General features: G+C 40.0%; 2 protein-coding genes across 3 annotated transcripts in view; one reads left to right on the forward strand and one right to left on the reverse strand.

Annotated features, from left to right (window-relative positions):
* The first annotated feature begins 4,911 nt into the window (after positions 1-4,911).
* On the forward strand, positions 4,912-7,496 carry spmip11 (sperm microtubule inner protein 11). Its single transcript, XM_080898969.1, has 4 exons — positions 4,912-5,082; positions 5,649-5,825; positions 5,909-6,032; positions 6,116-7,496. Exons 1-4 carry the CDS (start codon positions 4,992-4,994, stop codon positions 6,162-6,164), a joined length of 441 nt encoding a protein of 146 aa, XP_080755095.1. The 5' UTR covers positions 4,912-4,991; the 3' UTR covers positions 6,165-7,496.
* Positions 7,497-7,637: 141 nt separating this feature from the next.
* adcy6a (adenylate cyclase 6a) overlaps positions 7,638-27,806 on the reverse strand; it is a 57,885-nt gene continuing 37,716 nt past the window's right edge. For both annotated transcript variants that reach the window (XM_080898967.1, XM_080898968.1), the window contains exons 5-24: positions 27,488-27,609; positions 26,715-26,826; positions 26,365-26,492; positions 26,073-26,231; positions 25,435-25,576; positions 22,631-22,759; positions 22,505-22,533; positions 22,272-22,419; positions 22,066-22,163; positions 16,942-17,029; positions 16,727-16,843; positions 16,484-16,636; positions 16,192-16,367; positions 15,931-15,951; positions 15,546-15,575; positions 15,224-15,356; positions 14,765-15,028; positions 14,473-14,677; positions 14,252-14,376; positions 7,638-12,988 (exon numbers count right to left, since the gene is read on the reverse strand). In XM_080898967.1, coding sequence (XP_080755093.1) covers positions 12,860-12,988; positions 14,252-14,376; positions 14,473-14,677; positions 14,765-15,028; positions 15,224-15,356; positions 15,546-15,575; positions 15,931-15,951; positions 16,192-16,367; positions 16,484-16,636; positions 16,727-16,843; positions 16,942-17,029; positions 22,066-22,163; positions 22,272-22,419; positions 22,505-22,533; positions 22,631-22,759; positions 25,435-25,576; positions 26,073-26,231; positions 26,365-26,492; positions 26,715-26,826; positions 27,488-27,609 — 2,508 coding nt within the window. In that variant the 3' untranslated portion in view covers positions 7,638-12,859. The remainder of the gene's footprint in view (positions 12,989-14,251; positions 14,377-14,472; positions 14,678-14,764; positions 15,029-15,223; positions 15,357-15,545; positions 15,576-15,930; positions 15,952-16,191; positions 16,368-16,483; positions 16,637-16,726; positions 16,844-16,941; positions 17,030-22,065; positions 22,164-22,271; positions 22,420-22,504; positions 22,534-22,630; positions 22,760-25,434; positions 25,577-26,072; positions 26,232-26,364; positions 26,493-26,714; positions 26,827-27,487; positions 27,610-27,806) is intronic.

Consider the following 27,806-nt stretch of genomic DNA (forward strand, 5'->3'; position numbering starts at 1 on the left):
AACACTTGCATTATACTAAAAGTCTTTTCAAAGTTTAGGTGGAACTAACATGAGGCTCAGCAGTACAAATAATTAAGCCAAGAGGGCATTTACCAAACAGTGACAAAAATCCTTCTTTGTGGTAAGAAAAAAATTTGAGTTACTGTAGTAGGAGACCAACACTTAAACACGGATCACACCACAGCTGATACACATCCTCAAAGAAGAGTCCACACACATAAATCCATGACAAGTCCCTGATGAAGATCCAGCTTTGACTGGCTTGGGCTGATTTGCACAAAGTTAATATCAGAGTTCCTGCAGATACTGTCAAACACTTGCCTGATGAGGGGTTCTTCAAGTTCTGGAAATAAGAACAATGCATTATTTAGATACAAAGTGATAAGAATGAGGAAACATAAACTTGCTACTTCCTGTTCCAACTACGGGCTCAGTTTGAGAAAACATGGAAATGTAAAGAGTTACTGTGTGGCAGAATAAGCCCAAAGTGCAGGACTCAGAAGATGAGGTAACTCAAAAATAGCTGTATTGCATGCTCTTACAAAAACACAACAAAAAGCAGGGCAGGTGGACAGGTCTGTAGTCTGTCTCTTACCTTTAAGGATATTTCCAAATTCTCACCTCCTCAGAACTCCATCTGCTCATCATTAGTCCCAATATTTTATATATGTGTATATGTGTGTGTGTGTGTGTGTGTGTGTGTGTGTGTGTGTGTGTGTGTGTGTGTGTGTGTGTGTGTGTGTGTGTGTGTACAGGCAGGTATAAATCTAGACTGTGGCAAAATAGTTACTTTAGTGTGTCAGTAGATAGCAGTATTACATTTTCGGAGCAGAGATTTGTGGTGCAGAGAGTGGTACGGTGGTTGGTATTTGCAGCAAACGGGTGTGGGTTCAACTGGCTGCGGCCTCTCTGTTTATGGGTTGAATAATGTCTGTAAAGGTTCTCAGTCATCCAGGTCAAGTCATCGTAGTCTAAGGAGCTTGGAAAGAAAAGTGTCTGTGCTTGAAGACAAGGAGTTTTGTCTTTGGGATGAACTAGTTTTTTGTGGCTGGGTCTGACACAAACTGTCTGCCATCTATAATCCAGTTTTGAGATCCCTTCAAAGACGCCTTAACCCCCACTAACATCCTGGGCCTTTTAACCTCAGGAAATCACCTAATAGGGTGGGGCAAGGTCTCACAATGAGTTCACCTGAAACCTTATTGTGATTGCTGATTGTGACCTACACCTGTTTTCACACCTTCGCTCATGTGATTAGGTATTGTAAAGGTAAATGATTTGGATCATTTGTCCTTCTTGGGTCGACACTCCCATGGGGCTTAAATCTGGGACTCTTCACCATTTGACCTCAGAAGTGAAGAAGCTTCTTGGATGAGAGGTGAAACGTCTTCAAGCAACTTAAAGAAGCCCAAACGCTTTTCTTTCCAAGGGTTGACTCTATCTTTACTTCCACCAAAGAGATGCATCTTAGTTTAACTTGTTATTCTAAATTGGCCGGAGATCTGAATTATTGCTTGTTTCTCTGTGATGACCTGGTAACCCAGCCCAAGTGTAGCATCTCTCTTTCTGAATAATGGATCTGATGGCACCTGGGAATTGGATATGTGCTTTAGAAAATGGTTGCATATGGAAAAGATCAATTAATGTCACAGTCTTTTTGTCCTCTCAGAAGCAATATACCTGCCAATATACATGTCCAGCAAACACACTTTACTGCTAATATTCCTAATAATCTTCTAAGTACTTTCTTCATAGGTAAAGTGTGTGTTTTAAATGCAAGCAATGACAGTAAAATAAGGTTTGAAGAACCACTGATGTGCAGTGTGAATAGAATTACAACAGCTTCATCATGCAGTACTGTGAATGCACTCACCATCTGTGCTGGCATCATCCTCCAGTAAGATCTCTGTGAGCAGGGCAGCAGGAGCTGTGTGTAAGACACTGTGGACCATCCTGAGGAGAGCGGACCAGGCCTCATTATGAAACACTATGATCACACTGGTGGTCGGGAGGCCAGGACAACGCCAAAACATCCGTTTCAAACAGCTGTCAGAGCCAAACTGAAAGTTAACCCGTACTAGATTTTTAACAAGGGGTACAGTACTGTGCAAAATCTCGAGTCACACACATAGAAATACAGTATGTAAGGGAAAAAGAGAGTTTGTATAATTCTAACTTGAAAGCCAATATTTGGTATGACCACCTTTATTCTTCAACACAGCCTGAACTCACTTAGGCAAGCTTTCTTGTCATTTCTTTAAGTAGTCTTTAGAAATAGTTCTCTGGGCTTCTTAAAGGACGTTCAAAGCTCTTCTTTAAATGTTGGTTGCCTTTTGTTCCATTTTCTGTCAAGATAACAGATGACTGCTTCACTAATATTGAATAATATTGAAGCAGTCATGACCCAGAGACCACTGATAGGATTCCACTCTGTTTTTCTATCCAGGTATACCTCTACTGTACTGATAATGTGTATGGGATTGTTGTCATGCTGAAAAATTAAGCAATTTCCAATCAGATGCTTTAATGTGGTATTACATGGTGGATCAAAATCTGACGGCGCATTTCTGCGTTCATAATTCCATCAATTTTGACAAGATCCCCAACACCACTAGCGTGAGTGGACCCCAAACTATTACAGAGACTAAACCATGTTTTGTAATGTTCATGACTGCAGACACTCACTCTTGTGTGAGTGTGTGTCTGCAGTCATGAAAAAAGCAACCAGTGTGGTTATTCACTTTAGAGCTCGTGTGTCTTTGCCCAGATCACAGTGGAGGGAGATACAATCACCGGCAAACTGGTTAAACTGGTTTTTCTTAGTCCATTTTACTTTCCCTTTATGGTCTTTATCATTTGCGCCCGGTGCCCTGGAATCTTGGAGAGGCCTCTGAAGTTGAGGCTTGAGCTCCTCTTTAAGGTAAAGTCTAGGAGAACAGCTGAGACCTGAAGAATCTGGGAACACGCTATTATGCTCAAGGATGAGTCCCCTGAGTCTCCCCACACTGCCAAAGGGAGGTATGGTGGTTGGGGCGATCGTGGCTCAAGAGTTGGGAGTTCGCCTTGTAATCGGAAGGTTGCCGGTTCGAGCCCCAGCTTGGACAGTCTCGGTCGTTGTGTCCTTGGGCAAGACACTTCACCCGTTGCCTACTGGTGGTGGTCAGAGGGCCCGGTGGCGCCAGTGTCCGGCAGCCTCGCCTCTGTCAGTGCGCCCCAGGGTGGCTGTGGCTACAATGTAGCTTGCCATCACCAGTGTGTGAATGTGTGTGTGAATGGGTGGATGACAGGTTGTGTAAAGCGCTTTGGGGTCCTTAGGGACTAGAAAAGCGCTATACAAATACAGGCCATTTGTGGAGGGGCTTTGTAAATGATGTAGTATGAAATGAACAGCAAACTCAAAAAGCAGGTTATCGCTAACTTTACTGATCGGGTGAATTGATGGCTGAAGAAGCACATGATTAGCACAAGGTAGTGCTGACATAAAACAGAGCAGAAAAAAAATGAGAGAAAACAGTAAAAATCTTTAAGAAAGCAATTATATAAAGTGATGATTTTCTTTACTTACATAAAGAAAATCATTTATTGCTGGCAAATGTGCTGAATGGTCTTTAAATAAAACCCACCAGCATGCTTTTTTTTTGTTATAGTAAGTATATTATTAAACTCAATTTCCATGTACCAGATTTCATATGATATTTATTTTCATCTATGATGGAGTAAGAAGTGTTTACAAATAATATAAAATAAATATATGTGAAAATAATGATCTACAGAACAATTACTGCAGTTAACACAATGTTTATATTGTAAATTCTAATCAGCACTTACACATTACCCATATCCCTATATGGGTCTAAGTGTTGAACCCATCCATTATTGTTTTTTGAACGTGTAATTTGGCTGGTAGTAGGAAACAATTTAATCAATCAAAAAGAACAACAACTGCTCAAACCGGTTTATCGTTTGGAAGAGATGTTTTATTTATTCCACAGCTTTTACATGTTTTCTTCGCTGTCTCTTGTCTTAGCTTGTTAATTGTCTTTAATTTTCTATTCTTTTAACTTGGATTTTTACTGCTTTCACACTTTACTTGTATCCTTTTTATCTTTTACTGCAAGAGTTATTTTTAATATTGTATATAAAATTAGATCACAAACACAGTTTAAATAACATTATACAGCAAATATTCTATTTTTGTATAACATGTATGCAGTGTATATCAATGCATTATTAGAAATAAGCATTTCTAACCTTTAAGATATCATAGGTGAAGTTGTTAGTCTAAAAGTGAGTTATAAAGACATTGAGTTATAAATTGTTACTTTTTCTACATAGGGTTTTACCCATTAATCAACGGCTTTTAAAATTTTGTTGATATATACAGCAAAACACCTCGTATTTTTAGTTTTATTTCATCTGGGAACTGGCTGTGCTTAAATGCCTTCAGGTGATCTGGACCAAATATTTACAGATCACTAACTACTTCTGACTTCCTGACATTGTTTTGCATGCCAGGCGGTTTAAATTATTTGTGTGAAATGTTAAATGTGTGACAGTCCACACAGATTTTAGTTATAGAGTTATTTGAAAATTGTAGAACAGTGAATTTTGAACCCTTAGAAACCCTTAGAAATTAAATTTACTGCTTTTGAGATATAGCAGTATCAGTAGTAAAAAGAAATTCTTCATAACGTTAGCGAAACACAATTTTATAATCACTATCTGTTTTGTCTTTTCTAACTGAACCTTTTTTATGCCAATATGATTACAGATTTTTTCTTTGTAATGATGTGAATCCAACAGATATACGACAGCCCTAACTCGCACCAGACATCTTTGAAATCTAGCAAGTTATTTATCATTAAGTTGGTTCCGGGTAGGCGGGGCTTGTTGCCATGGTTATGTGTAAACGGAAAGTTCTGGTTTATTTACAGGGGGTTTTGTCTCTGGTGTGTCTCTACGGCAGGTTCGGGCAGACAAACTGCAACGTTATGACCTTTTTTGGTTTGACATACCTGGGTTATCAGAACCCGATAGGCGATAGAATGATACTGAATCCCCGGGGACCGTCTAATCCTAACGGTAAGGAGAGCTTTGCTTTCGCTTATGTGAACAATAGGTCTGAAAGCGGGGCTTGGTTGTCTTTTGGCCTAGAGTTACCTAAAGGTTTAGCTACGTGGAAAATTGGCTCATAATTTCAAAACTCTTCAAAAAGAATAAAAGATAGCAGTCTGTATTTGGAGTTCATGGTGTAGACATTTGATTTATGTCTACACCATGAACTTTGATTTTAATTTATTAATACCTAATTTATTTTCACAATCTTTTGACTTTTTATTTGGTCAGTAAAATAGAATTAAATTACACTCAGTAATTGCTTCTCCCCTTTGCCTTCAGAACTGCCTTTATTCTTTGTGGCATCGATCCAACAAGGCGCTGGAAATATTCCTCAGAGATTTTGGTCCATATTGATATGATGCCATCACACAGTTGCTGCACATCCCTGATGTATATCCGTCAAATCCCCAAATTTGCTCTATTAGATTGATTGTAGCAGCAGGCAACTTAATATTGTCCTTTAGGGCCATTGACAAGCTTTATTAGACCATATTTAGTTGTAACAGCAGTGGTAACATATCTCATTACAGATGGCAACAGCAACATCAAAGCCGGGATGCCACCTTCTCTTCAAGAACAACCGAGACACCTCAGATGTGTAGAGGACTGCCAACTTTCTGACCAGCCTCTTCCCCACAGCACTGACATACACAATGGGAGCCATGAGAGATGCGAAGCGATGATTAAGCGGCTTCAAACACCTAGATGTGAGTAAATATAACAGATGTGAATGTTGATGAGTAAACAGCTGCATCAAACAATGAGAGCCTTGGTTTCCTCTGTTCTCCAGCTCCAAACCAGCTCTACATGGTGCCTCTGACAGAGAGCCAGAGGTATGGCTGGATGGTGTCCAAGAACCCTGAGCCATGGATGCTAGTCAGACGGTTTCCTCGAAAGAACAGCGAAATGACCAAGTATGTAACATTTTCAAATCAAATAATTTTTTTGTTTTATTTTTTATAACATGTGAGTGAACTTGTTTTTATTACTTTCATAGGTTTGTTAAAGAAATGTTAAAGACGGACCCGAACTTCAGCCTGTTATGAAAACTTTTGCAGTAACACAAATTACCTCACACATAAAAACAGCAACAAACATGATGTGAAAACGTGAAATTAAACTGACAACATGCACACTTTTAGAGGTTTTTTTTTTTTTTGCCTCATGCAATAGTGTTAAGCCTATTTTTGTAATGAGTGTGCTCTCTTTTTTTACATTTAAGTAATTCTTTGAATGACATGTACAGTATTAAGCCTTTGTAGAAAGTTACTGCTCAGCCAGTTTTTGGAGGTGTAAAAATGTTGGAGGGTTGCTCATTGGAGAAAAACAAAAGGGTATTCAGTCTTAAAGTTGTTAAAGCAAGGAAAAACAGGATTTGCTTTACTCCATAGTAAGGTACAGGGCCATTGATGCATCACTAACAATAAGGGTCCTTACATCTCAGATCATTGAATTTTTAGAACATTTTCTGGGCAACTATCTCTGATTTCTGTCATAATTTTGTGTTTAAATCATCTGGACACAGCAACCTTTCCTTGAAGACTAGTCATTTCAGATGAGTTACTAGTTTTTTTCAATACATTTAATATTTTTTTCTGTGTTTATTTTTACTTGTTGAATTTTAATGCCTCTTATTATTTTTTAAACTCAGTATGACTTATCTGACCCTTCCAGGCCAATGTGCATGCATATAAAGTGGGTGTGAAAAATGAAAAAAGTACACATATATTTTAAGTTATTGTCTCAGTTTTAATTTGATTACAGTTTGGAAACTATTTGGATATTTTTTCTGTTCAGATCTGCTGATATTGTTGTTTCTGTGGTATAACTTGTATCATATTTGCTAAATCCAGCACGAAAGTTGAATGAAAAGAGCATTTCCATAATTTTTATCACCAAAAAAAATCATTTTTAGAAAATGTTTTGCATGTTTTAGTTACAATTTACAGATTGCCACTAGTCATTTTTTGCATTGTTAATTTCTTTTTTGTGTGCTCAAATATGGAACTTTACAAGACTACTTGCATATTTGTTCCACATTGCATGGCAAATGCATTTTCTGATATTTTTTTTTATGTATCCGTCCCAAATTATAGGTCATGATTTATTTTTATGGTAAGAAAGACCAGCGAAAATTTCAGGCTTTTGGTTTTTGAGGTAATCATGTTCAAACATTGCCTCAGATTTCAAAGTGTGGGAAAAACATGGTGGAAGTGGGCTGACGGACCATCTAAAAATATATATTTATCTTGAAAAGTATTTGATATATAAATGGGCATTGCAATTAAAAATTCCTCTCGGGAACTCAGAAATTCCAGCTTCAAATGGAACTCACCATTATAGTCACCATTAGAGTCGCTTTGGCGATTCTTGTATTACCTCCTTACACAGAGGATACACTGGAGCATCCTTTTTGAAAGGAAAAGAGATAATGCCAGCTAACAGTTCATTTTTCATTCCATGCCATGACGTGCTGATATGTTTTAAGACTTCCAAAACAACTTACATTAAACTCACGCCTGATATTCTTGTGATGTCATTGCCTAGTATGAAAAAAGTTGCATAATTAAAGATAATGAGCTCTTTTAAAATGATTAACGTGAATTGAAGTTTTACCATAATTCATGTGTTAGTTGTGTTCATTGCTGTATTGCATTATTTAATATTTCCATTTATTAAGTCATACAAAGCCTTTAAAAAAGGCATCTAATTTCACCTTTTTAGCCAGTTTTTTTTTTCTTTAAAGTACCAACCTTGGCAACAAATTAAGATTTTTTTTCACCAGTGGTTCTCATTTACATGGCATTAAAACAGCCCCATAAGAAGACAAAGAGAAAAGATTTAAGATGTGGATTTTGGGTTTCACCACAGCAAAACCATGTCAGCAACATCCCCTTTGTTAAGGAGCCATGTGTAAGTGCAGTGATTCCTAAAATAATCAAATAATAACTCTTACAATTACTTTCAGAGTTGAGATGCTCATGGTAATTAAGGTTGGTTACTTACAGTTAAAAAAAATATAATTAAGTTTGAAAGTACATATTTCAATTTAAGTCATAAAAAAAGCAGTGTGTAAGCAGTGTTTGTAGACTCAGAAAGTAAGTCTACAAAGGTTTCAGCTCTGTTACACCAGGTGAGGGATTCTGTCACTTCTGTGCTGGAATCTGGGAATATAAACACATGTTTGAGCGAATTTAATCTCTTATATATTCATCTCATAAAGTATGCATGACCGCAAGTTCACAAGTTGCAGTAACTGATCCTGAAACCCAGTCCTTGAAGACTTCCTGTTTGGCACTGGAAATCAAAACTGCCAACTAGTATGTGATGACTGAGGCTTCCTATTTCTTATGTGTCTGAAATATATTTACCTCCTCCAGTGCTGAAGCAGTGAAATCAGTACAGTATGGGCTGACACTGGGATCCTTCAGCAGAATGATAACGGTTTGTTCCCTGAAATCTAATCGTGTCACAATTTATGTCTTTGAGAAACACAAAACATAAAAAGATTTCCCTTTCCGTTTATACTCAGGTCAGCTAGTTTCTGTGTTTGTGCTGTGAATGGTTTCTCCTGTCTCTTCATGCTCATTTGTTGGCTGTTATACATGCTGGTGCTATTATGACTGCCTCAAAGGCCACAACAAAGAATGGAGTCACACCACCCACTGAATAGGGATTACCAAAGGTTTATTAAACTTAGTAATAATCATGGTTCATGTAAGGCTGTATCAGTGGTGCAAAGCCATGAATGGATGGCAGTTGTATGTTTAGAAACTGAATTAAGATAATAGGTCAAATAAAACAAAACAAAACAAAACAAAACAAACAGGGTTGCCATTGCATGGAGGCGGTGCAAACACTGTCAGCAAAGGAGTAGTCGGAGTGAAGACAGGGCGAGGTCTCAAAAGGCAGGGTTCAAATGTCCCTGGCCGGGTGTGGAGGGCCAGGTTTTCCAGGAAACTCCTGCAACACACACACACACACACACACACACACACACACACACACACACACACACACACACACACACACACACACACACACACACATGGCAAACCTTGCACAAAAGCCTGTGGCCATAACAGATACCAACAGTTAGAAATCGGTAATATCCACCCAGTTATTTCCCCTTATCCAATTTGAGGTCAATGAATCTGACCCTCAAAGGTCAGAGGGGCTGGAGCTTATCCCGGCTCCCATAGGGTAAGTGGCAGGGTACACCTTGGCCAGTCTCTCAAAGGGCTAACACAGTGAGACAGACAACCATTCACATTCATACCTATGGTCAATCTACGTGAACCAATTAACCCCACTAACTGCATGTCTTCAGACTGTAGGAGGAAGCTGAAATACATGTAAACACCACACAGTAAGGCCCTGAACAGATGGTGGATTTAAACACAGGAAATACTTGCTGGGAGGTAAAAGCACTAACCGTTACGCCACTGTGCTGCCCTGAGCAGCTTATATATGCCGATAATGTTGGTGCACTGATCATCAGGAGTCTTTTCTCATGTTTCCTGCTGCTGTTGCCCTTTACCTTTGAGAATACCTTGGTTTGAAGGCTTGTTTCCTACACATAAAAATGATGGATTTAAGGTCCCCCTACATAAAAAATGTGATCTAAAACCCTTTTTTCTTACAAAAAAGGAACTCAGGTCAATTTAGTTTTAATTATATATCACAACAGTCACCTTAAGGTGCTTTATATTGTAAAGACCCTACAATAATAGAGGAAAAAAAAACCCCAATAATTAGACAGCACCCTATGAGCAAGCACTTGGTGACAGTGGGAAGGAATAACTCCTTTTTAACAGGAAAAAACCTCTGGCAGAATAAGGTTTAGGGAAGCTAAGACTACTGGAGGTTTCTATAAAGCAAAGATAATGACTGAGTCACATTCAGCATCAGGAGCAAAAATACAGTCACACAAAACAGCCATTGATTTTTTTTTATTTTTTTCTTCAAGGGGAAATGTTATTTTTCTCTTTGTCATAGTCCTCAACTCTTCTCGTCCTTCAAAACTTTGCAAAAAACAAAACAACAAAAAAAAATCCCCTTTTCAACTCTTCCAACTCAGGGAAAAATACAAATAAAACAAAAACAAATACGGAAGGATTCATCAGGCCTGAGCAAAAACACTGTTTCAGTAGTATGGGGACAAACCTTCCTTCCCTCTCCTCTTCCCTTCCCCTCCCAAAAGCATCCCAAGAGTTAACAATCAACACAAGTCTATGGACAGCCAATAGAAATAGAATACATACAATGAACATCTTTATAATAAACTCAAGTGCATTTTATAAACTCTTTGCTTTATACGAATCACTCTTCATTGGTCACAGTTCATGTGATAGTTGGTGATCTCCGTTGCATTACTGTCCTCTAGACGCAAGCCCGAGTATCATTGCACAGGAGGGACCAAAAGCACAGGGCTGCGTGAGCTGGCTTTGGTACAAACGTGATCAACTGTTGGTTGCCACTGCTAAGTGTGAGGGAAGAGCTGAGTCAGGGCTGATCCTACAAATTAACAGAAAGCTGCGCCCGGGGGAACCAAGACCTTTACAACGATGAGAAAGTTAACGTAAAAAATAATAATAATAATGTCGACGAGCCCTTGTCCCTCTTTCTCTCTCTCTGCCCGAACATTAGCGGTCCAGGCAGGGAAAGCAAGCACACTTCCCATTTAGTGTTAATCTGTGATTTGTTTTATGTCAACTTAAGGCAATCAGACTCAGCAATCAGTGCTTTCATTTTCCGCTGAGGCGGGTGTAATAGGAGAGAAAATATGTGAAGGCCTACCAACTCGACCTTGTCCTCTTTAAACAGCGTAACACGAGGGATGCTGTTTGTTACCACTGAGAACTTTAACGTGTGTGGAGGTCACCGAAAAGCCTGGCTGAGATTTACAATACTGCAGTAGTGGCATGAATTTAAAAAAAAAAAAAAAAAAAAAAAAAAAAAAAAAGCACAGTGATTCATTTGTAAATGTGTGTGTGTTTACTGCTATGCTTATGTGAGCATACACCACTTGGGCTCTGCTGCAAAGGCAGCTAATGGTTATTACTTACTATACATGATCACACCTATCGTCAGCTTAAAAATACTGTACTGTACATCAGGACTGAACAGCAGAACTCATTGGCTGCAGTTGATCAGTTGGTACCAGTGAGCTGGAGCTTTACGACTGGCATTTTACAAGAAAGCGTGCTGGTCTTTGATCCTCTTCATCGGAATGGAGTCATCATATTAAGCATAATAATTAATCAGAATCATCATAATAATAACAACATTAAGAATATACAAATGATGGATACAGAAGTGATACAAAATACCCTACGCTGAAAACGAACAAAAATGAAAACCAGATACCACAATCAGACATGCTTCAAAGCAGTTATGTTTGGCAAGAAAGCAGTTTCATTGTATCATAAAAACCTCACAGTGAAAATAGTTATGCCCCTTCAGGATTACAAAGCACAGTATTCAGTTAAAATCAATATATATTAATTTCCTTCATCTATTTCTTCTTCATAGAAGAATCAGGCTGTGCGATACCGATGCATTGAAATCCAAAGTTTCTCCCCCTCCCCCCCCGAAGGCTCTGGAACGGGTCTCGGATCTAAGTTCCTTCATTTCCATCTGTACCAAAACAATACCTCTCTGAAAGGGAAGGAGCAGTCGATGTCGGTGTACTGTCACGGCCGAAAAAACGGCTCAAGCTCTAAGGAACCAATCGGATGTGAAGTGAGGATGAAGAGGGGCCAAATCCTGGCTGGCTCTACTTTTACTGCTCAGGTATAACCTTCTGATAACATCCTTAGTCGTCTTTAGTCAGTTTTAAGTTAACCTAATTTAACAATCGAGGTCAGCGTTTGAATTTAGGGTTCGTGATATGCTCTTTGCTGCCTGAATGACAGACGAAATAAATGTTTTGTACATAGTCTAAAAAAGGGAGGGAGCAGACTTTGTGGCCAGCATTTGGGCAGAAAGACGGAGGGTTCAGGCCCTCTGCTTAAATAACAGAGGCGGAGATCATTGCTAACTCTAGCAAGAACATATCCACACGTCTTGCCTTGCTTTTAGTAAATACTTTAGTCTTTGGTCAATATATTCCTCCTCAGTTTATACATATATTCATACACACACAAATATGCATGTACATACACACTTAAAAAACGTGTAATAGACTGGATATTTGTGCCCGTATGTTTCCACACTTTTTCATAAAGGACCCTTTTTGCACAAAACATCGAGATCGAAATAAATAATTAATGCAGAAATAAAACATGAGTACCTGTTTGTAATTCATGTGAAATTAAAAAAAAAAAAAATACAGAATAAGAAAACAAACGAACAAAAAGACCCAAAGTAAAATAAAAAAGTAGCCGTATGTACAGCGTTAATCTTCTTTTGACACAGGCTAAAAGGCGTTTTAAATAAACAGACTTTGCATCTTTCAAGAAGCCTGAGAGAGAGGCTAGACATGAGAAAAACATGTGTCCTTCGACATGTACGGGATCCAAAACGGCCGTCAAACGAGAACATTTTCCTCTCATCTAGAACACTTTCCGTTTGAAGTCTTCAAAGTTTCTCTTTTTTCCCCTCTTTGCTCGGGATTCAAGTGGTGGCGTCTCTAGTTCTTAGCCGCTCGCTCACACCGCGAGTCCTCGCTCAGTGGTGCCGTGTCCTTGCAGTGGGGGGGTCATCCCAGCATCTGCTGCTGCTGCCGCTGTCTTGGCTGCTAACTGTTGGGCGGTCCATCATTCAGGAAGTAGGTTGTCATTTCGCCTTTACCTTTTACCTTTACGACCCCACGACACTCAAGCACGTAGCCTTTGCTTACAAGCACCTGGTAGAGGTCTGTGGTCACCTGTGAAAAGATGTACACAACGATTTACAAAAGAGCGCAATATTTTAAAAGCAGTCACTTCAAACTCTTCGTCTGTTTTTGCACTGATAAACTTTTATTATGAAGCTGACAAAATGAAGTCAAGAAATCTTTACATTTAAAACTGAATTAAGCAACTTTTAATTTAAATCGTATTGATGCTGGTTAAAATGTAAATAATAACACTCATACCACTAAATCTTACCAAAAATATTTTTTAAAAAAATCATATGTGAAATGTTGAAACTGAGATATTTGAGGCCTGCTTTGTTGGTTTTTTTGGGTTTTTTTAAAAAAAATTATATTCTGGTTTTGTTTTGTTTTTCACATTTAAGACAGTGTCTCAGCTTCCGCTAATAGATAAAAGTTTTAAAACAAATTTTATCTCACCGTTTACAACTTTACAATGCTAGCAGTAGCTTTTGCCAGTTTTTAGGGGGGGGGAAATCCACTGTCCACAAACACTTCAGCACTAAACTGAAGAGAGACACAGTAAGCAAAAGGCTGCTGAGTTTAGAGAAGCACTCAGCAACTAAAAAGCTCAATATCTGCTCAATAAATTTCTCTCAGAAAAAAATGCAAATAGTAAGCTGCTTTGAGTTCCAATTTTTATTTGACTAATGTTAGTTTTGTGAGTTTTTACTTCTTTATTGTTCTAGTATACTGCGATCTTTAATATCATGATATCGAGTCTCTTGCTGTTACTTTACTCTTTCAGTTCTGTGATGTCTCTTGTGTTCTTGTTTGAGCCTCGTCTATTGTCTGCATAGTAGTCTTGTTCCCTGCGTTGTGCCTCCCTCAGTCTCATTTCTGCGTTTACGCTTTGTTCCCTTTGTGTTCATGTAGGTCTCTTACATTCTGCTAAGTGCTTGTATTCATATCTCTATTGGTCTTCTTTGGTTATTTCTTATTTTACTTTGAAGTTTTGGTTTCTTTTACTTCCTGTTTGTCCTCTGTGTATAAATAGTCCTGCATGTGTCCTGTATTTGTTACTTATGTGCAGTCCTGCGTTTTTTATTGCTTTAAATTTTGTTTTTGTTCTGTTTTCATCGTTGTTTCTATATTATTTCATTTCAGTATTAAAGCACACCTGGACATCTTATCTCTAAAGTGTTTTTATTTCACATTTCTACAGCAATCTATAAATGTGCAGATATAAAATATTACCATCAAATCCACCCAGTGATATTTGATTGCTCCCTAATAACCTATCCGGGCTGATTTTATTAGTTACAAGAAACCTACCTGTATGCAGTCAGGTACACCTGTGCTATCCATACGACTGGCCACATTGACTGTGTTTCCCCAGATATCATATTGAGGTTTCCGTGCTCCAATAACCCCCGCAACCACCGGCCCAATGTTCAGACCTGTCAATTCAAGACAAAAAACAAAAAAAAGTTAAACTGCACCAACAAAACCAGCAATGTATAACCACCGTGTTTCCTCCTCTAACTTCCTCTTACCTATCTTCATCTGGAAGTTGTTGAAGGAATGCTCGTTGATATATTTCATCTGCTCTCTCAGTCTCATGGCATAGTCAGCTAGTGCAGTAATATGGGAACGGCCTTCTTTGTCATAGGTGGAGTCGTTCAGACCTGACGCTGCCATGTAGGTGGAACCGATGGTCTTGATCTTCTCTAGCTGCCTGTACTTCTCCTCACTGATGATCTGAGAAGTAAGGAGATCACAGATGGTGACTGCACCTGAGAAACAAATGACGATCACACGCGGCCTTCCGAGACAGGCTGAGTTTACCTCGTCAAAGTCTGCGATGATCTCGTTAAGCAGCCGGAGGCATTCTACTCCCTCATTATTGGCCTCCAGCTCCACGTAGAACTCGGAGAAGTTGCTGATGGAGGCGAACATGACGGCTACACACTCACAGGACTGGTAATACAGCTCGTCGTTACGCCGCTCACGTGCCAGGAAGTGAGCAGCTACGTCCTTCGGTAGGATATTATGGAGGAGGCGACGATTGTAGGCTTGCAGCTCCTCCATCTCCTCCTTCTCCTCTGTGGCCTGGAAATAGAGGTTATTTATTAACTAAAACAGCTCTTATAGACACAGTGATATAATAATATAATAATTAATTTCAATTAACCATACAACAGCTCTATCAACTTTTTACTCATGGACATGTTTGAGGTATTAATGGAAGATCTTTTAGGTTAACATTGTCAGGTGGCGCCCTCTAGCGGACCCCGATGTCCATACCTGTAATTTCCACAGGAAGTCGAGGCGTGCAGTAGATTCAACCTGTTGGGCGTGCAGGTACAGTGCCAGGACAAAAACTGTGAGGATCACTGGAGTCATGACCCTCAGGGACACTTTGGTCACAACAAACGAGCTGCGGAGAGAATGACAAGCAGTGAGATTAAAGAAAGACTACAAAAAAACATTAAACAGAGAAAGAAACAAGCAAAAGATCAACAAGAAAATAACATTTAAAGAAAGGTGATGTTTAAAATTGGGCAAAATACATTATAGTAACTGAACAAGATGCAAAAATTAAAAGTAACATTGAATGTAGGCTTACCACTGGTTTGTAGTTTCATTGAAACTGGGCCTTAAATTAAAAAAAAAAACAACAACTTTTAGTCAGTAGTAATAAATCATTTAAAATGATGATGCAAGAGATATTTACATCAGCAGTCTAAGGATTTGATTTTGATATCAATTTATTTCATGCTACATATTTGCAGCTAAGGTATAAATGAAAGTAGATTTTTAGAAAGAGACAATGAAACATGTTTTAAACTGTGGATTTCAATCTAATGGAATATGTATGTATAGAAGTGAAGTGAAGGAATTAAAAGCTAAATCCACAAACCGTACTTTTTTGTTTGTGTTCTGACCAAAAAATTAAATGGCAAAGGTTTAAATGCAAAAACATCAATAATAATAAAAAAAAAACAACTTACCACTGAGTTTCATTTAAATCACTAAAAACAGACAGAAAGATTCAAATATATTAATAAAATGCACAAACTTGATTTCACTGTTGTACATGAGTAAACAGAAGCAAAATCAATGAAAGAGCAAATAAGGGTATTTTAAGTATTTTGATTTATCCTTAAATTACTGAAAATAAAAATCTTCCATTCCCTTTCATCCCTTAAATTATCAGTACAAATGAAGTAAACCCTCTCGGTGACTTGTAATTTCACACTTGTTTCACTTACATGGCATTGGAGGTGACAAAGAGGTCTGCATTGTCAAACAGTGCTACTTGTGGCCACTCCACCAGCAGCAGGAAGGTGAGCTGGATGAGCAGCATGAGGGCCAGCTTCCCTATGCTGCTGATCTGCAGGAACACGGAGCAGGCCAGCAGCGTCAGCAGCACGCTGTAGCTGAAATACTGACACAAACAGGAGGCAGCGGCGTCACAAGCACGCATCATCGACGATAGGTGTCAGGAAAACACAAATGCAAATCTGAGACTCTTCTTTTAAAGCGTGTGGACCGTTTGCTCACCTCAGGAAAGGGGCAGGAGGGGCCTCGGCTGGGGCAGATCTCTAGACCCCCCTCGACGGACACATTCAAGCTGCGGATCAGACAGGGAGTCACCGCAGAGGTGTTCAGCTTCTCAGCGACGCATTCAGCCAAACCCGTGGTGTCGCAGGCAAACTGCATGAAAGTGAAGCAGCACGACTTCAAACAATGTCGCACAAAGTTAGCAGATGCGCTTAATTTGTTTAGCGATAACTTTGATCTCACCATATTAACGAAGGCAGAGATAAAGACGAGGATAATGGAGAATACTCCGACCAGCGTGCTGTTGGTGCGAGACTGGACAATCTTCTTCGAGACAGTCTGCATCGCAGCTGGAAAAATCTACGAGCGGAAATGATGAACATGTTAAATACACGGTGAAGGCAAGAAAAAGAAAATGAGCGCAACATTTGGTATGGAGTCCAGGTGACCTGCTCTACCTTGATGCAAGAGTATATGGCACAGATGAAGAGGATGTTGGCGAGTATGATGAAGATACTGATGTAGATTCCCAGCATGACCGGGGTGCTGCAGGAAAGAATAGAGAACACAGATTATAAAAGGACATTTAGGGTTTTGTTTTACAATCATCATTATTATTATCTAAATCAGTTAAATTTCAGAAAAATACCCAGTTTATTTTTGGCATTTCATTTTCAAGGAAGAACCTTGAAAGACCCTTAAGGTTTTTCACAATATCAACATTTTTTAAAACAGTTTAAAAAAAAAAAACAATCAATCTAAATATATTTATACCAAAAAATCATGGTCTAAAACAGCGGTCCCTAACCACTGGGCCACAGACCAGTCCATGAGTCGCTTGGTACAGGGCCGCAAGAGTTGAGGCTTGGGTGTGAAATTTATGGTTTTCGGGGTTTTTATTGGTTTTTAGTGTTATTTTTTTAATGTTTTTATCGTTAACTCGGTTTCCCCAGGAGTTTTCCTGTGTGTTATGAATAAATCTTCTTTTTTGGGGGTATCGGCACTGGTTTTATTTTGTTGTATTTATGCGCGGCACCTTAAAGGCCGGTCCGTGAAAATATTGTCGGACATAAATCGGTCCATGGTGCAAAAAAGGTTGGGGAACGCTGGTCTAAAATGAGTGTGGGGGCTTTAATCCATATTTGTGAACATCTGGAAAAGCCCAGCAGCATGACAGCCTGTAACTCTAAGGAGGTAGGATAACTAAAAGTGTACAACCAGTGAGTTCCTCATCAGTTCTTATTAGTCACTAAAGTGGGCGGAGCAACCCTCGGGCAGGTTCAGTTCACCAACATGTGCAACATGTCGTTCAATCACGTTTTACTGGAACGGTGTGCATCAGTGGGGAAAGGTCAGACCAGCAGTCAGTTACACATCAGGAGTGATGTGTATAATAAACTGCACTCAATCAGCTGACAACAGGGGGCTCAAAGGTGACACAACTTGGACATAAAAGTGGATTTCAGGAGGAAACGTTGTTGCACTGTGAAAGTTTATATTGTCAAAACACATTGGGAGCTTAATAGGGGTGCAACGATACTCGTATCGATATTGAACCGTTCGATACAGTGCTTTCGGTTCGGTACGCATATGTATGAACAATACAAAATTTGTAATTTATTTTATCAACTTTCCTTCTGACGATGCTGTCTGTGTTGAGCGCTCAGTGAATCTGCGTTCGACTACTCCGCCTAGGCTGCACTGTCGAGCGCAGATCCACTGAGCGTTCAACACAGACAGCATCGTCAGAAGGAAGAGCGCAGGGCAAGCTAGCGAGACAGAAGTTAAGCTCTCCTTGCAACATGGCAAATTGAACCTCCCCCACCCTCATTCAGATCTGGCGTTTGGAATTATTTTGGGTTTCATGTGACATATGACCCTGAAGGTAAGCGCGTCATGGACTAAAGTAAAACAGTATGTTGGATGTGCCACCAATGCTCAATTACATGGGTGGGAACTAGTGTGTTAGCGCAGTTAGCTCGTTAACGTGTTGGCCGTCTAGCCCCACGCACGGGGCGATCAGGGGTAGCTCGTTAACGGAGATTTGCCGTGTTGTGGCGTTAAGGTCATTTCAACGAGATTAACGCTGACAGCACTAGTGGGAACACAATGAATATGACTGCACATTTATGCCGACATCATCCTAGTGCAAAGACAAGTGGAAGCAGACAAAAACAACAAACATGCATGCTACAAACTTTACCCGAGTCATTTAGACAGCCGTTAGCACATGATTCTCCTTATGGGGACCTGATATGTTTAATATTGTGGCGAGCTCAGACAAGGAGGAGACGGAGGTATCGTTTGGTCTTGCTTCCCGTGAGCTAGCCAGGGAGCACAGCCGTTTATTGACATCTGCAGAAGAACACTGCTGCTAGCTAACTGCTCAGCGCGGCAACCGCACAGCAACAACAACACACAGAGCGCCCTCTGACCCCGGAAAGACACACCGTTGCAGCGAGAAGGCGTCACCCGTCACTATGGCAACATAAACAAAACATAACTGTACAAACAGAACCCCGAACAGCCCTGACCCGCTACATAGCCCCCACCTAAGGGGTCAGTCGTCCCCGACGACCCCATTACCCCACACAAAGTCCTGCAAATGTCCAGGTGCCTTCTTTTGGCGCACCGGCCGGTCACGACCGGCGGGGGAAAAGTCACTCGGGTCAGAACATGGGGTGCCACCATCATCCCACTTCTGACACCAATGTGGCGAGCTCAGACAAGGAGGAGACGGAGGTGTCATTTGGTCTTGCTTCCCGTGAGCTAGCCAGGGAGCACAGCCGTTTATTGACATCTGCAGAAGAACACTACCGCTAGCTAACTGCTCAGCGCCGCAACCGCACAGCAACAACAACAACACACAGGGCGCCCTCTGACCCCGGAAAGACACATCGTCGCAGCGAGAGGGCGTCATCCGTCACTATGGCAACATAAACAAAACATAACTGTACAAACAGAACCCCGAACAGCCCTGACCCGCTACAATATGCTGCTGAGAATATAGCCCAGAAGAAGCGGATAGTATAGCTTTTATTTTGGAAAGAGCCATTTCTCTGTAATAAACTCTCTTTTTCAAAGATGAGTGATTCCTCAATCAGATACAGGGCTTGCAAAATCGCTAGCCCGACGTCCCGGGGCTAGCTTTCACTTTGCAATCGCGCGAACTGTGTATAGAGAGCGACAGTACTGATTGGTGAGTGATGATAATTTGCGCACCAATTCCTCTGACATCGTCTTATCAATCGTTAGCTTACTATGCAAACATGACAAGTGAAATCTCCCGCAGCAAGCTTAAACATATGAGAGGTTGATCGCGCAGAGAATCACTGACCGTTATGTGTGTGTGTGTGTGTAAAAGCAGCAGGATATATATTTTAGTTCTGCTGAGCCAAATAAGACAGGTCAGAGTGAAGAAGTGACAGCCAAAGAAAAGCTTACCACAAAACGGAAAAGTTATGACAAATCAGACTATAAGGCAAAAAGAAAGTGCAGCTTTATGGTTTCATGGACAAAAGAATTTCTGTGGCTGCAATATGACGAGCTATATAACCGGGGCTGCACATAAGTGGTCCGCAGGTGCACATTCGCTGTCAAAAAAACAACAAAAAAAAACGCGCACAAGATATGAAGTTGCAACGCGTGTTTGCATACATAAGATTTTCTGGAGGAGGACAGACATTTGTTTAAAACTCTTAAAGATGTCGAAGAAGCTCCTTTAAGCAATTACTTTGGTGTTCCTCCACCTCCAAAGAAATGTCAGAAGGAGTCCGAACCACAAAAGAAGCTCTCGGAAAAGTGGTTGCAGGAGGTGAGCTGGCTTCAAACAAATGATGAACGCACAGAGAGGTGGTGCGGAATGTGCCGTGAAAATCCCACTCTAGTGGACAAAAACAGTGCTTTTTATATGGACGCAAACGCGCGTTGCAACTTCTTATCTGGTGCGCGTCTTTTATTTTGACAGCGAATGCGCACATGCGGACCACTTATGTGCACCCGTGTAAATAACATAATGTTCTGCCGGGTGTGTTGTTGGTTTTCTCTCGATTTCTGAGTCGACAAGCGCCTTTGTTACTGGGACCAGTCATTTTAAGAAAGGCCCCCAAATGCAAGAAATGCATTATTGCGCAGTCTGCAATATCTTTCCCAGAACAAACACCAATTGCAAATAACATACTAAAAATAAACCTGAAAAATCTGTTTAGAACAGCGTACTATGTTGCAAAGAGTGAACTACCACTGGCAAAATTTAGTAGTCTTTGCAAACTTCAAAAAGCAAATGGCCTAGATCTTGGTCCCACTTGCCTCTTACCTGTGACTTCAGCGGAAATTTCAAATTCAGGATCTGACACAGACTGATTCATGTCCTACACAGTTCTTACAAGTTCATAGAAATTTCTGTTCAATTAGAACCAAGTATTTGAGTTGATGATTGTAATTTTTATACAATGTTGTAATTTGTTTTTCAACAATTTTTTGTTGAATGTTTTGTTTCCTTTACAATATTATACTTTAATGTATAATATTGTAAAGGAAACAAAACAGGAAACAAAATATCAATCAAAAAATTGCTCTCTTTTTTTATTCGGGCTACTTACATTTATTTTGGGCTACCAAAAACTGAAGAGTCCCTGCCCGAAGGGCTACCAGGGATTTTGAAATTTTGAGAGCCCTGAGATATATTTATTTTTTTCATTACTTTTGTTTCAGCAACATTAAATTTAAAAACTGTACTTTTGAGTTAAAATATATATTTATAATTTTAATAAATGACAAATTAAAAAGGCATGAACATTTTTTTGTATCGAAAAAATATCGAACCGTGACACCAAAGTATCGAACCGAACCGTGAATTTTGTGTATCGTTGCACCCCTAGAGCTTAAACACTTTGGCGTGAGAAAAAGCTAGATATTTCAGAAATAAAGATGAAATTATGAAAACTTTTTCATAATGAAGCCTTAGAATTTCTACATTAGCTGCAACAGTTTGGTCTTTATGCTGAAACCGACAACATTTCGCCATCTTTAACCATGGCATTTAATTTCTCTTTGATATTTGGGCTGATTGGGACCTCATGAATGTAAAAACAAATAGTTTTTTTACAAGATTTTTGTTTCTGAGAAAAATGAGATCCATAAATGAGGACATTCGTTTTAATTTTTGATCGAGCAGTGGCAATATCATGTGCTTGTACATGAATATCAGGCCCTTGTAGAGCAAAATTTTGTATTTTGGTCTAGGCAACCCAAAATGTGACGTCCACATATGTGGACGCCAGGTCCTAGGAGGTTAAAGTCAAAATACGAACGAGATCAGATCTCATAAATAACATCAGCATGTTTGTTTTTGTTTTTTGTTAATAACTTAAAATGTTTTACATCATTGGGGTTGTGAGATTTTTTTCTTTTAATCAATCTTATCTGTAAAAGGACAGATAAATCATTTCAGCTGTGACTCATGCAAAGGTACTCTCACAGAAACCAAGAATAGCTACAAATGAGCCTAACGGGTCCTCTTGATGGGGTTATACACAGAAGCATTCGCAGTAGAGCATTATGGGAATGGGTGAAATACTCACTGTGGAAAAATAACAATCTGTATGAAGGATATGAAGCAGAATACCAGCAGAGTACAGGCAACATAGCCTCCAAAACGATCGTCCACCTTCTTGGAATACTGCACAAAAAAAAGAAGAAATCAGAAATAATAGGAGTAGACTTTTCCACACATGGCTGATATTTAAGATAAAAAGCTTTAGCAATAATGAGGCATCACAGTTTTAACCTTTTTCTCCAGACTGGAAGTCTGGAAGGTGAGTAGAAACTTCTTAACGTGGTCTTTTCTTAGCTGGTCGATGCTGCGAGCGTCAATGGCCCGTCCCAGAAACTCATCCACCTCATCCTCTGGGTTCATGGCTTCCTGAACGCCACGGCTGCAAAAAGAAGAGGCACAGACTGAGCAGGCGATAACAGGGGTAACCCAATCAGGCAAAGTGGTGTGTCAGAGTCCGTGCTTACTTGTCTTTACTGGAGGTTTCATCAATCCCCTGGAGAAGAAAGAGAGCAGACAAAATTATGGTTCTGGCAGAAAAGCTGCAGCGCCGCTCTGTCGCTGTGAAGCAGCGCGTCGATGTCGAGTCTCACCATTTGTCTGAAGACTTTGGAGTCTTTGGTCCTGGTGAAGGTTCTGTCGGGAACCCAGCGTGGCATCAGCCCCTCGTTAGAGTTGGCTCTTGTCCGCTGCATCTTCGCCATCATCGCCTTCTCCTCCTTCTGCTCGGAGAGAACAACACGAAGGCTTGACCAACTGTTCTCGTGCAACACAACATGGAGAACGACAAAATGTGTGACTGAGGGTTTGTTTAAATTCTGGCTTTCAATTTTCCCACGAGGCAGCTCGGGATCTTCAAGAGGACTTCATTCACAAATTATGCTTTTTCAGCTCTGTTTCCTTCAATAACTATTACATCTTCACTATCTGTTATATCGCCAATGTGCTTCAAAACCTTTGTACTTTAAAGTAGTTCAGAAATATAAAATGATTTGAAATGAATCATTTTATTAAGCACTTCATTTTTTATTTTGCCAGCACAACTGGGAAAAAATAATTAACACCCTACTGTTAAGATAAGTGTAACCTGCTCTTACACAAAACTCTTATCTGATGATTTATGTTATAATAATAAATGCTTTATAACAGGTATGATGACTCGGTGATTAGCCGTGTCGCCTCACAGTGAGAAGGTTCTGGGTTTCAAACCATCGTTTGCATGTTCTCTCCCCTGGTACTCTGTCTTCCTCTCACGGTCTGAAGACACCATAGGAGCCTAAATGCATTTTTATAATTAATGGAATTGTGTTTATTTCATATTCAGTGTTTCCAATGTAATATGTTAATACTTTTTAAATTGGCAAGACTTCATTGTTTTAAGCAAAAGTGAATATTCATGTTCAAAATAGGATTTACAGAGATGCAGGTTAGCTTCACTGGCAAATCTAAATTGATTGTAGGTGTGAATGCAAGCGTAACTGGTAGACTGTCTCTGTTTTCGCCCTGCAACAGACTGGTGGGTGTATCCTGCCTCTTGCCATAAGACCGCTGGCACAGCCTCCAGTCCACCATGATCTTAGGTTGGATAAATGGAAGAAAGTGGAGGGATGTGTTCCTGTGCTCATGAATACAATGTGGAAAGAGGAGAAGCTGAAAGTAGGCGTTTGGTGAAGGGACGTGTTTGTTTGCGCCTTTTGATTTTGAGACTATAGATATCAGGGGAAATCCAAACTGTGGCCATATTTAATTGTGTTCTTTTTTTGTATAATGTTTCATCTTATCAAGCTATTTTGTCCTTTCTTATTGTATTTTACTCAATTTGAGCTGTTTTACAGGTTATGTAATGTTTTAGCCAGAATTCCCCACTATATTTTATCCTATGTCATCTTACATGTTCCTCTTGGATTAGCGGGAGGTTGCTGTTTTTCCAGCTGCTGTATTTCCTGGATTATATTTCATATTTCAGCAACACCTGAAGCAACACACTCCCACCAACTCTTCTTTTGGCTTTAGAAGACAGGCCTGTTTTCTTTGGACTGATCGCCTGCTAAAGCAACAAAACTCCCAGTTTGTCAGTGGAATGGTATTCACACTGTATCTATTAAATCTATCTGGTCAAATTATGCCCTTAACATTCATAACTTTCATCAGACTTTCTGAAAACCCTGCCATTTAGACAAGCAGATGATTTTTTTACTCTTGAAGTTTAATTTCATGGAATTAGTCAACAAACTCAGAGCCAATATCGAACGTTGTAGAGTGCTGCCTTTAACTATGACTGTCAGGGTGAACCCTATTAAAATGGTGAGTTTACTGACTTTACTACTTTACCTACTTGTGGCTACAAGTCACACTGAAAGTCTAAGGCCCATCTACACAAGTCCAGTAGGGTGGGAGGCCTTGGGCTTCTTCTTCCTGAGACTCTACTACTGGGCAGCCAATTCAAGAGCCTTTGTTTATTGGAAGTGGATAGACCAATCCAGTGATGCAAGCAATGAAGATATCCCCCTGTGGGTACACCTTGAGACCTCAGTTGTTAAAAATGCATCCTCTTACTCTGTTATTCTCCAGCGCTGCAATCACAGACAGGCTCCTAGTGTCTCCTTACATGTCCCACTATGGCATAACCATTCTTTTATGCCTGCTCAGCTGGATGAGGTGTTAGATGCAGGTAGATGCAGACTGTGACTCTGGCAGATGTGTTACGGACGAGCATCATTTCCTTTATACCAAATACGGTCTTCCAAATGAGCATGTATTACACATTACACATTACTCATTACTTATATTTCTCATTTTCTTACTCGTTACTTTACTTTCTTGTTACTCTGTGAAATCCCTGTCATGTTGACACATATACAGTACGACTCTTCTTTTAGTATTTATTTTTTGGCCCTACGCGACTGGCATGTTCTCCAGATGGACTGGACCATAGCTTGGTGATTTTTTGATGCTCCATAGAAACCTTTAAGTCTAAATCTCCATATACCTTTGCATATTAAATTAAGGTGGTGTTATTTGTTATACAGATGGAAGAAATGCATAAGTATAAAACAGATATTCAGGGTAGATCTAACAAGAGATGGGGGCCTTGTCTTCAGCGATACCAAATGAACTGTCACAAGCAGTGACCTCTACTTTTTCCTCAAACCAATAGGATGTTGAATTTTGTTTATTTATTTTATTTATGTTCTTGATTCAGTTTTCTTAATGGCAATACTGTCATGGCAGTCATCTGATCTCTATGTATATTTTTAGTGTGTGACGACCTTTTTGTTGGTCCCTTTCTGGTGGGGTTTTTTTCAGGTTCGACTAGAAAACTCTGACCAATGTCTCAATTTGGTGAAGATTTCCCCGCCTACACCTCTTATATTTGTGTGTATGTTTGTGTACTGACCCGTTTTTGGCTGCAGCCAAGGACCAGGAATGTCTCAATGCTGTTCTCCTTCAGATACGCATTCCTCTCACCTCCAAAACCTGGCTCCACCTCATAGTCCCCATTCAGATACTGCAACGTGGCCTTTGTGATGTGGATCCGCCTGGCAGGGACGAAAAGACCAGGAAGTGGCTTTATGTGGGGTGTTTATTTATTTTTTTTTCACATTAAAGGCATACACAGGGGGACAGCAGGCATATATTAATAGCTCCAGAACTGCTGCTGAACATAAGTCAGGAACATGTTAGAAATGAATGAAACAATTTCTTTTAATTTGTTGTAAAACAACGTTCAAGAGCGCAGAAAGCTTTTCAAGTCAAGTCTCAAAATGGCCTTATCACTTGTACTTCTTGAAGTTCAAATATGATATTTTCATAACAGGAGAGCTTTTAACAACCTCCGACATCAGTACGAACTGTACCACCACGGAAAAATATGAATTCCAGACAGCAACAAATTATTTTTGAAGCAGTAGCAATTTAAAAACATCAAAACAAAACAAAGGGTAAAAAAATGATCGCAGTAAGTGGCCGTGCATTTGGAGTTCTTAAAACACTGTGATAGTTTTTACAAACTGTAAACGCTTCTCTCGCTCTCACCCTGCTTTGCCTCCCGCCTCCATGTGATTGGCCAGCGTGACATCATTGGACCACACATCAAACTGCCACTTCCTGAGTCCCAGCACGCCGCAGTGCACACGGCCACTGTGAATGCCGACGCGCATGTTAACGTTGACCCCTGTCACCTCACGCACCAGCCTGGAAAACAGAAACACACACACACAGACACACACGAGTGTCTCATCAGCAGTGGGAGGAATATGCAAAACACTGTAAACAACGCAGAAACAAACACCACATACAGGTGCATGTATACACTGTTTTTACTCACGAGATGGCCTCTATCATGTCAACACCCATCTCCACGCAGCAGTGGGCGTGGTCAGCCCGGGGTTCAGGCAGCCCGGACACGCAGTAGTAACAATCACCCAGAATTTTAATACGGAGACAATGATTCTCCTGAGGAAGAAAAGACAACAGGACAAGATAAAAATATAAATAAAAACACATATCCATACAGGAAGCACTTCATACTTCTCACCTGCTTTTAAACTTAAAACAAAGAAACACAAGAAACAGCAAAGGATAAAAAAAAATCCACTATCAACACTCTAAAACAACCCCTTAAACTGCCAAACTATCCCTTTTAGAAACAGACACAAGTAACGGAAGACTGCTTACCGACGCCAGTTTGTCAAAACGGGCAAAGAGCTCGTTTAGTGTCATGACCAGCTCCTGAGCCGTGCACTGAGACGCCAGGCTGGTGAAACCCTCGATGTCTGCAAACAGAATACTGAGGACGAGATGAAGAGGAGCAAAAACAAAACACAGTTAATCCTCGATCATGAGAGATAAAAACCTACGAAGCTGATTCAGTTTGATTTAGCTACACCTCAGCGATATACTATTGCATTATGTTACTATCAGGGCAGATGACCTTGAGAGAGGAAGGGTGTTTGACCTTAAAGCATCTGTGTGTGTGTGCGTGCGCGCGCGTGTGTGTGAGGGACCGAGTGCACCGTGTTTGCTCAGTGCTGTAATTGAATGTGTGCTGAAGCTTTCCATCTTTGGGGATTATCTTATCTTGGCTGCTGGTGATTAAGTATTCCCTCACTAGTGTTAATTAGCCTCCACTCTGCCAAACCACTCTACCGTCTTCTGACTCTGTGAGCGCGCTCAAACATGTGTGTTTTTGTGTTTATGTGTGCACCAACGTGAGTTAGCCATTCTTAGGATGAATTTATGGTATGATTTTGTTTATTTTCTCTTCATTTTATGGGATTAACAAAATCCTAACAGGCTTTTTAATGCTTTACAATGTCACATGTTTTTCAGTGTATCATGATATGACCTCTCTTACAACAATTATAGAAAAGAAAGACAATTTAGTAGCTAAAATCTGAATTCATGGGTTAAATGTTACGTTAGGTGTTGAGGCCACACGCCCGGCTGACCTGACATTGTCGTGTTTCTGGATATAGATCTTATGAAACATCATGTCTTCCTTCTTGGCATTGATGTCAGCCTTCATCTCCATGGCAACATGCCTCGGCAACACTGAAAGCAACAGACGTTCCTGGAAATCACAAAAAATAAACAAGGAAATGCAGATCTTGTCAGTCACAATTTTGTGGTTACATTTCTATATATGTGTTTGTGCCTGTGTTCTTATTATCCCATTATTTACAGAGACATTTAGAACTCATATCTTAGAGTGAGTAGCTCTGTGTGTTTGTGCTGTGGTAGAAGTCCAGATTTAGGCAGACAGGACGT

The sequence above is a fragment of the Rhamphochromis sp. 'chilingali' genome (genome assembly GCF_963969265.1).
Source record: "Rhamphochromis sp. 'chilingali' genome assembly, chromosome: 12".
Lineage (NCBI taxonomy): Eukaryota > Metazoa > Chordata > Actinopteri > Cichliformes > Cichlidae > Rhamphochromis > Rhamphochromis sp. 'chilingali'.

What these genes read in the sequence shown, in the direction of transcription:
- spmip11 (XM_080898969.1), top strand. Translation starts at nt 4,992, where the DNA reads ATGACCTTTTTTGGTTTGACATACCTGGGTTATCAGAACCCGATAGGC. An exon ending in GCGGCTTCAAACACCTAGAT is followed by an intron (nt 5,826 to 5,908) that starts GTGAGTAAATAT and finishes TCTGTTCTCCAG; the next exon opens with CTCCAAACCAGCTCTACATG. An exon ending in AAGAACAGCGAAATGACCAA is followed by an intron (nt 6,033 to 6,115) that starts GTATGTAACATT and finishes TTACTTTCATAG; the next exon opens with GTTTGTTAAAGAAATGTTAA.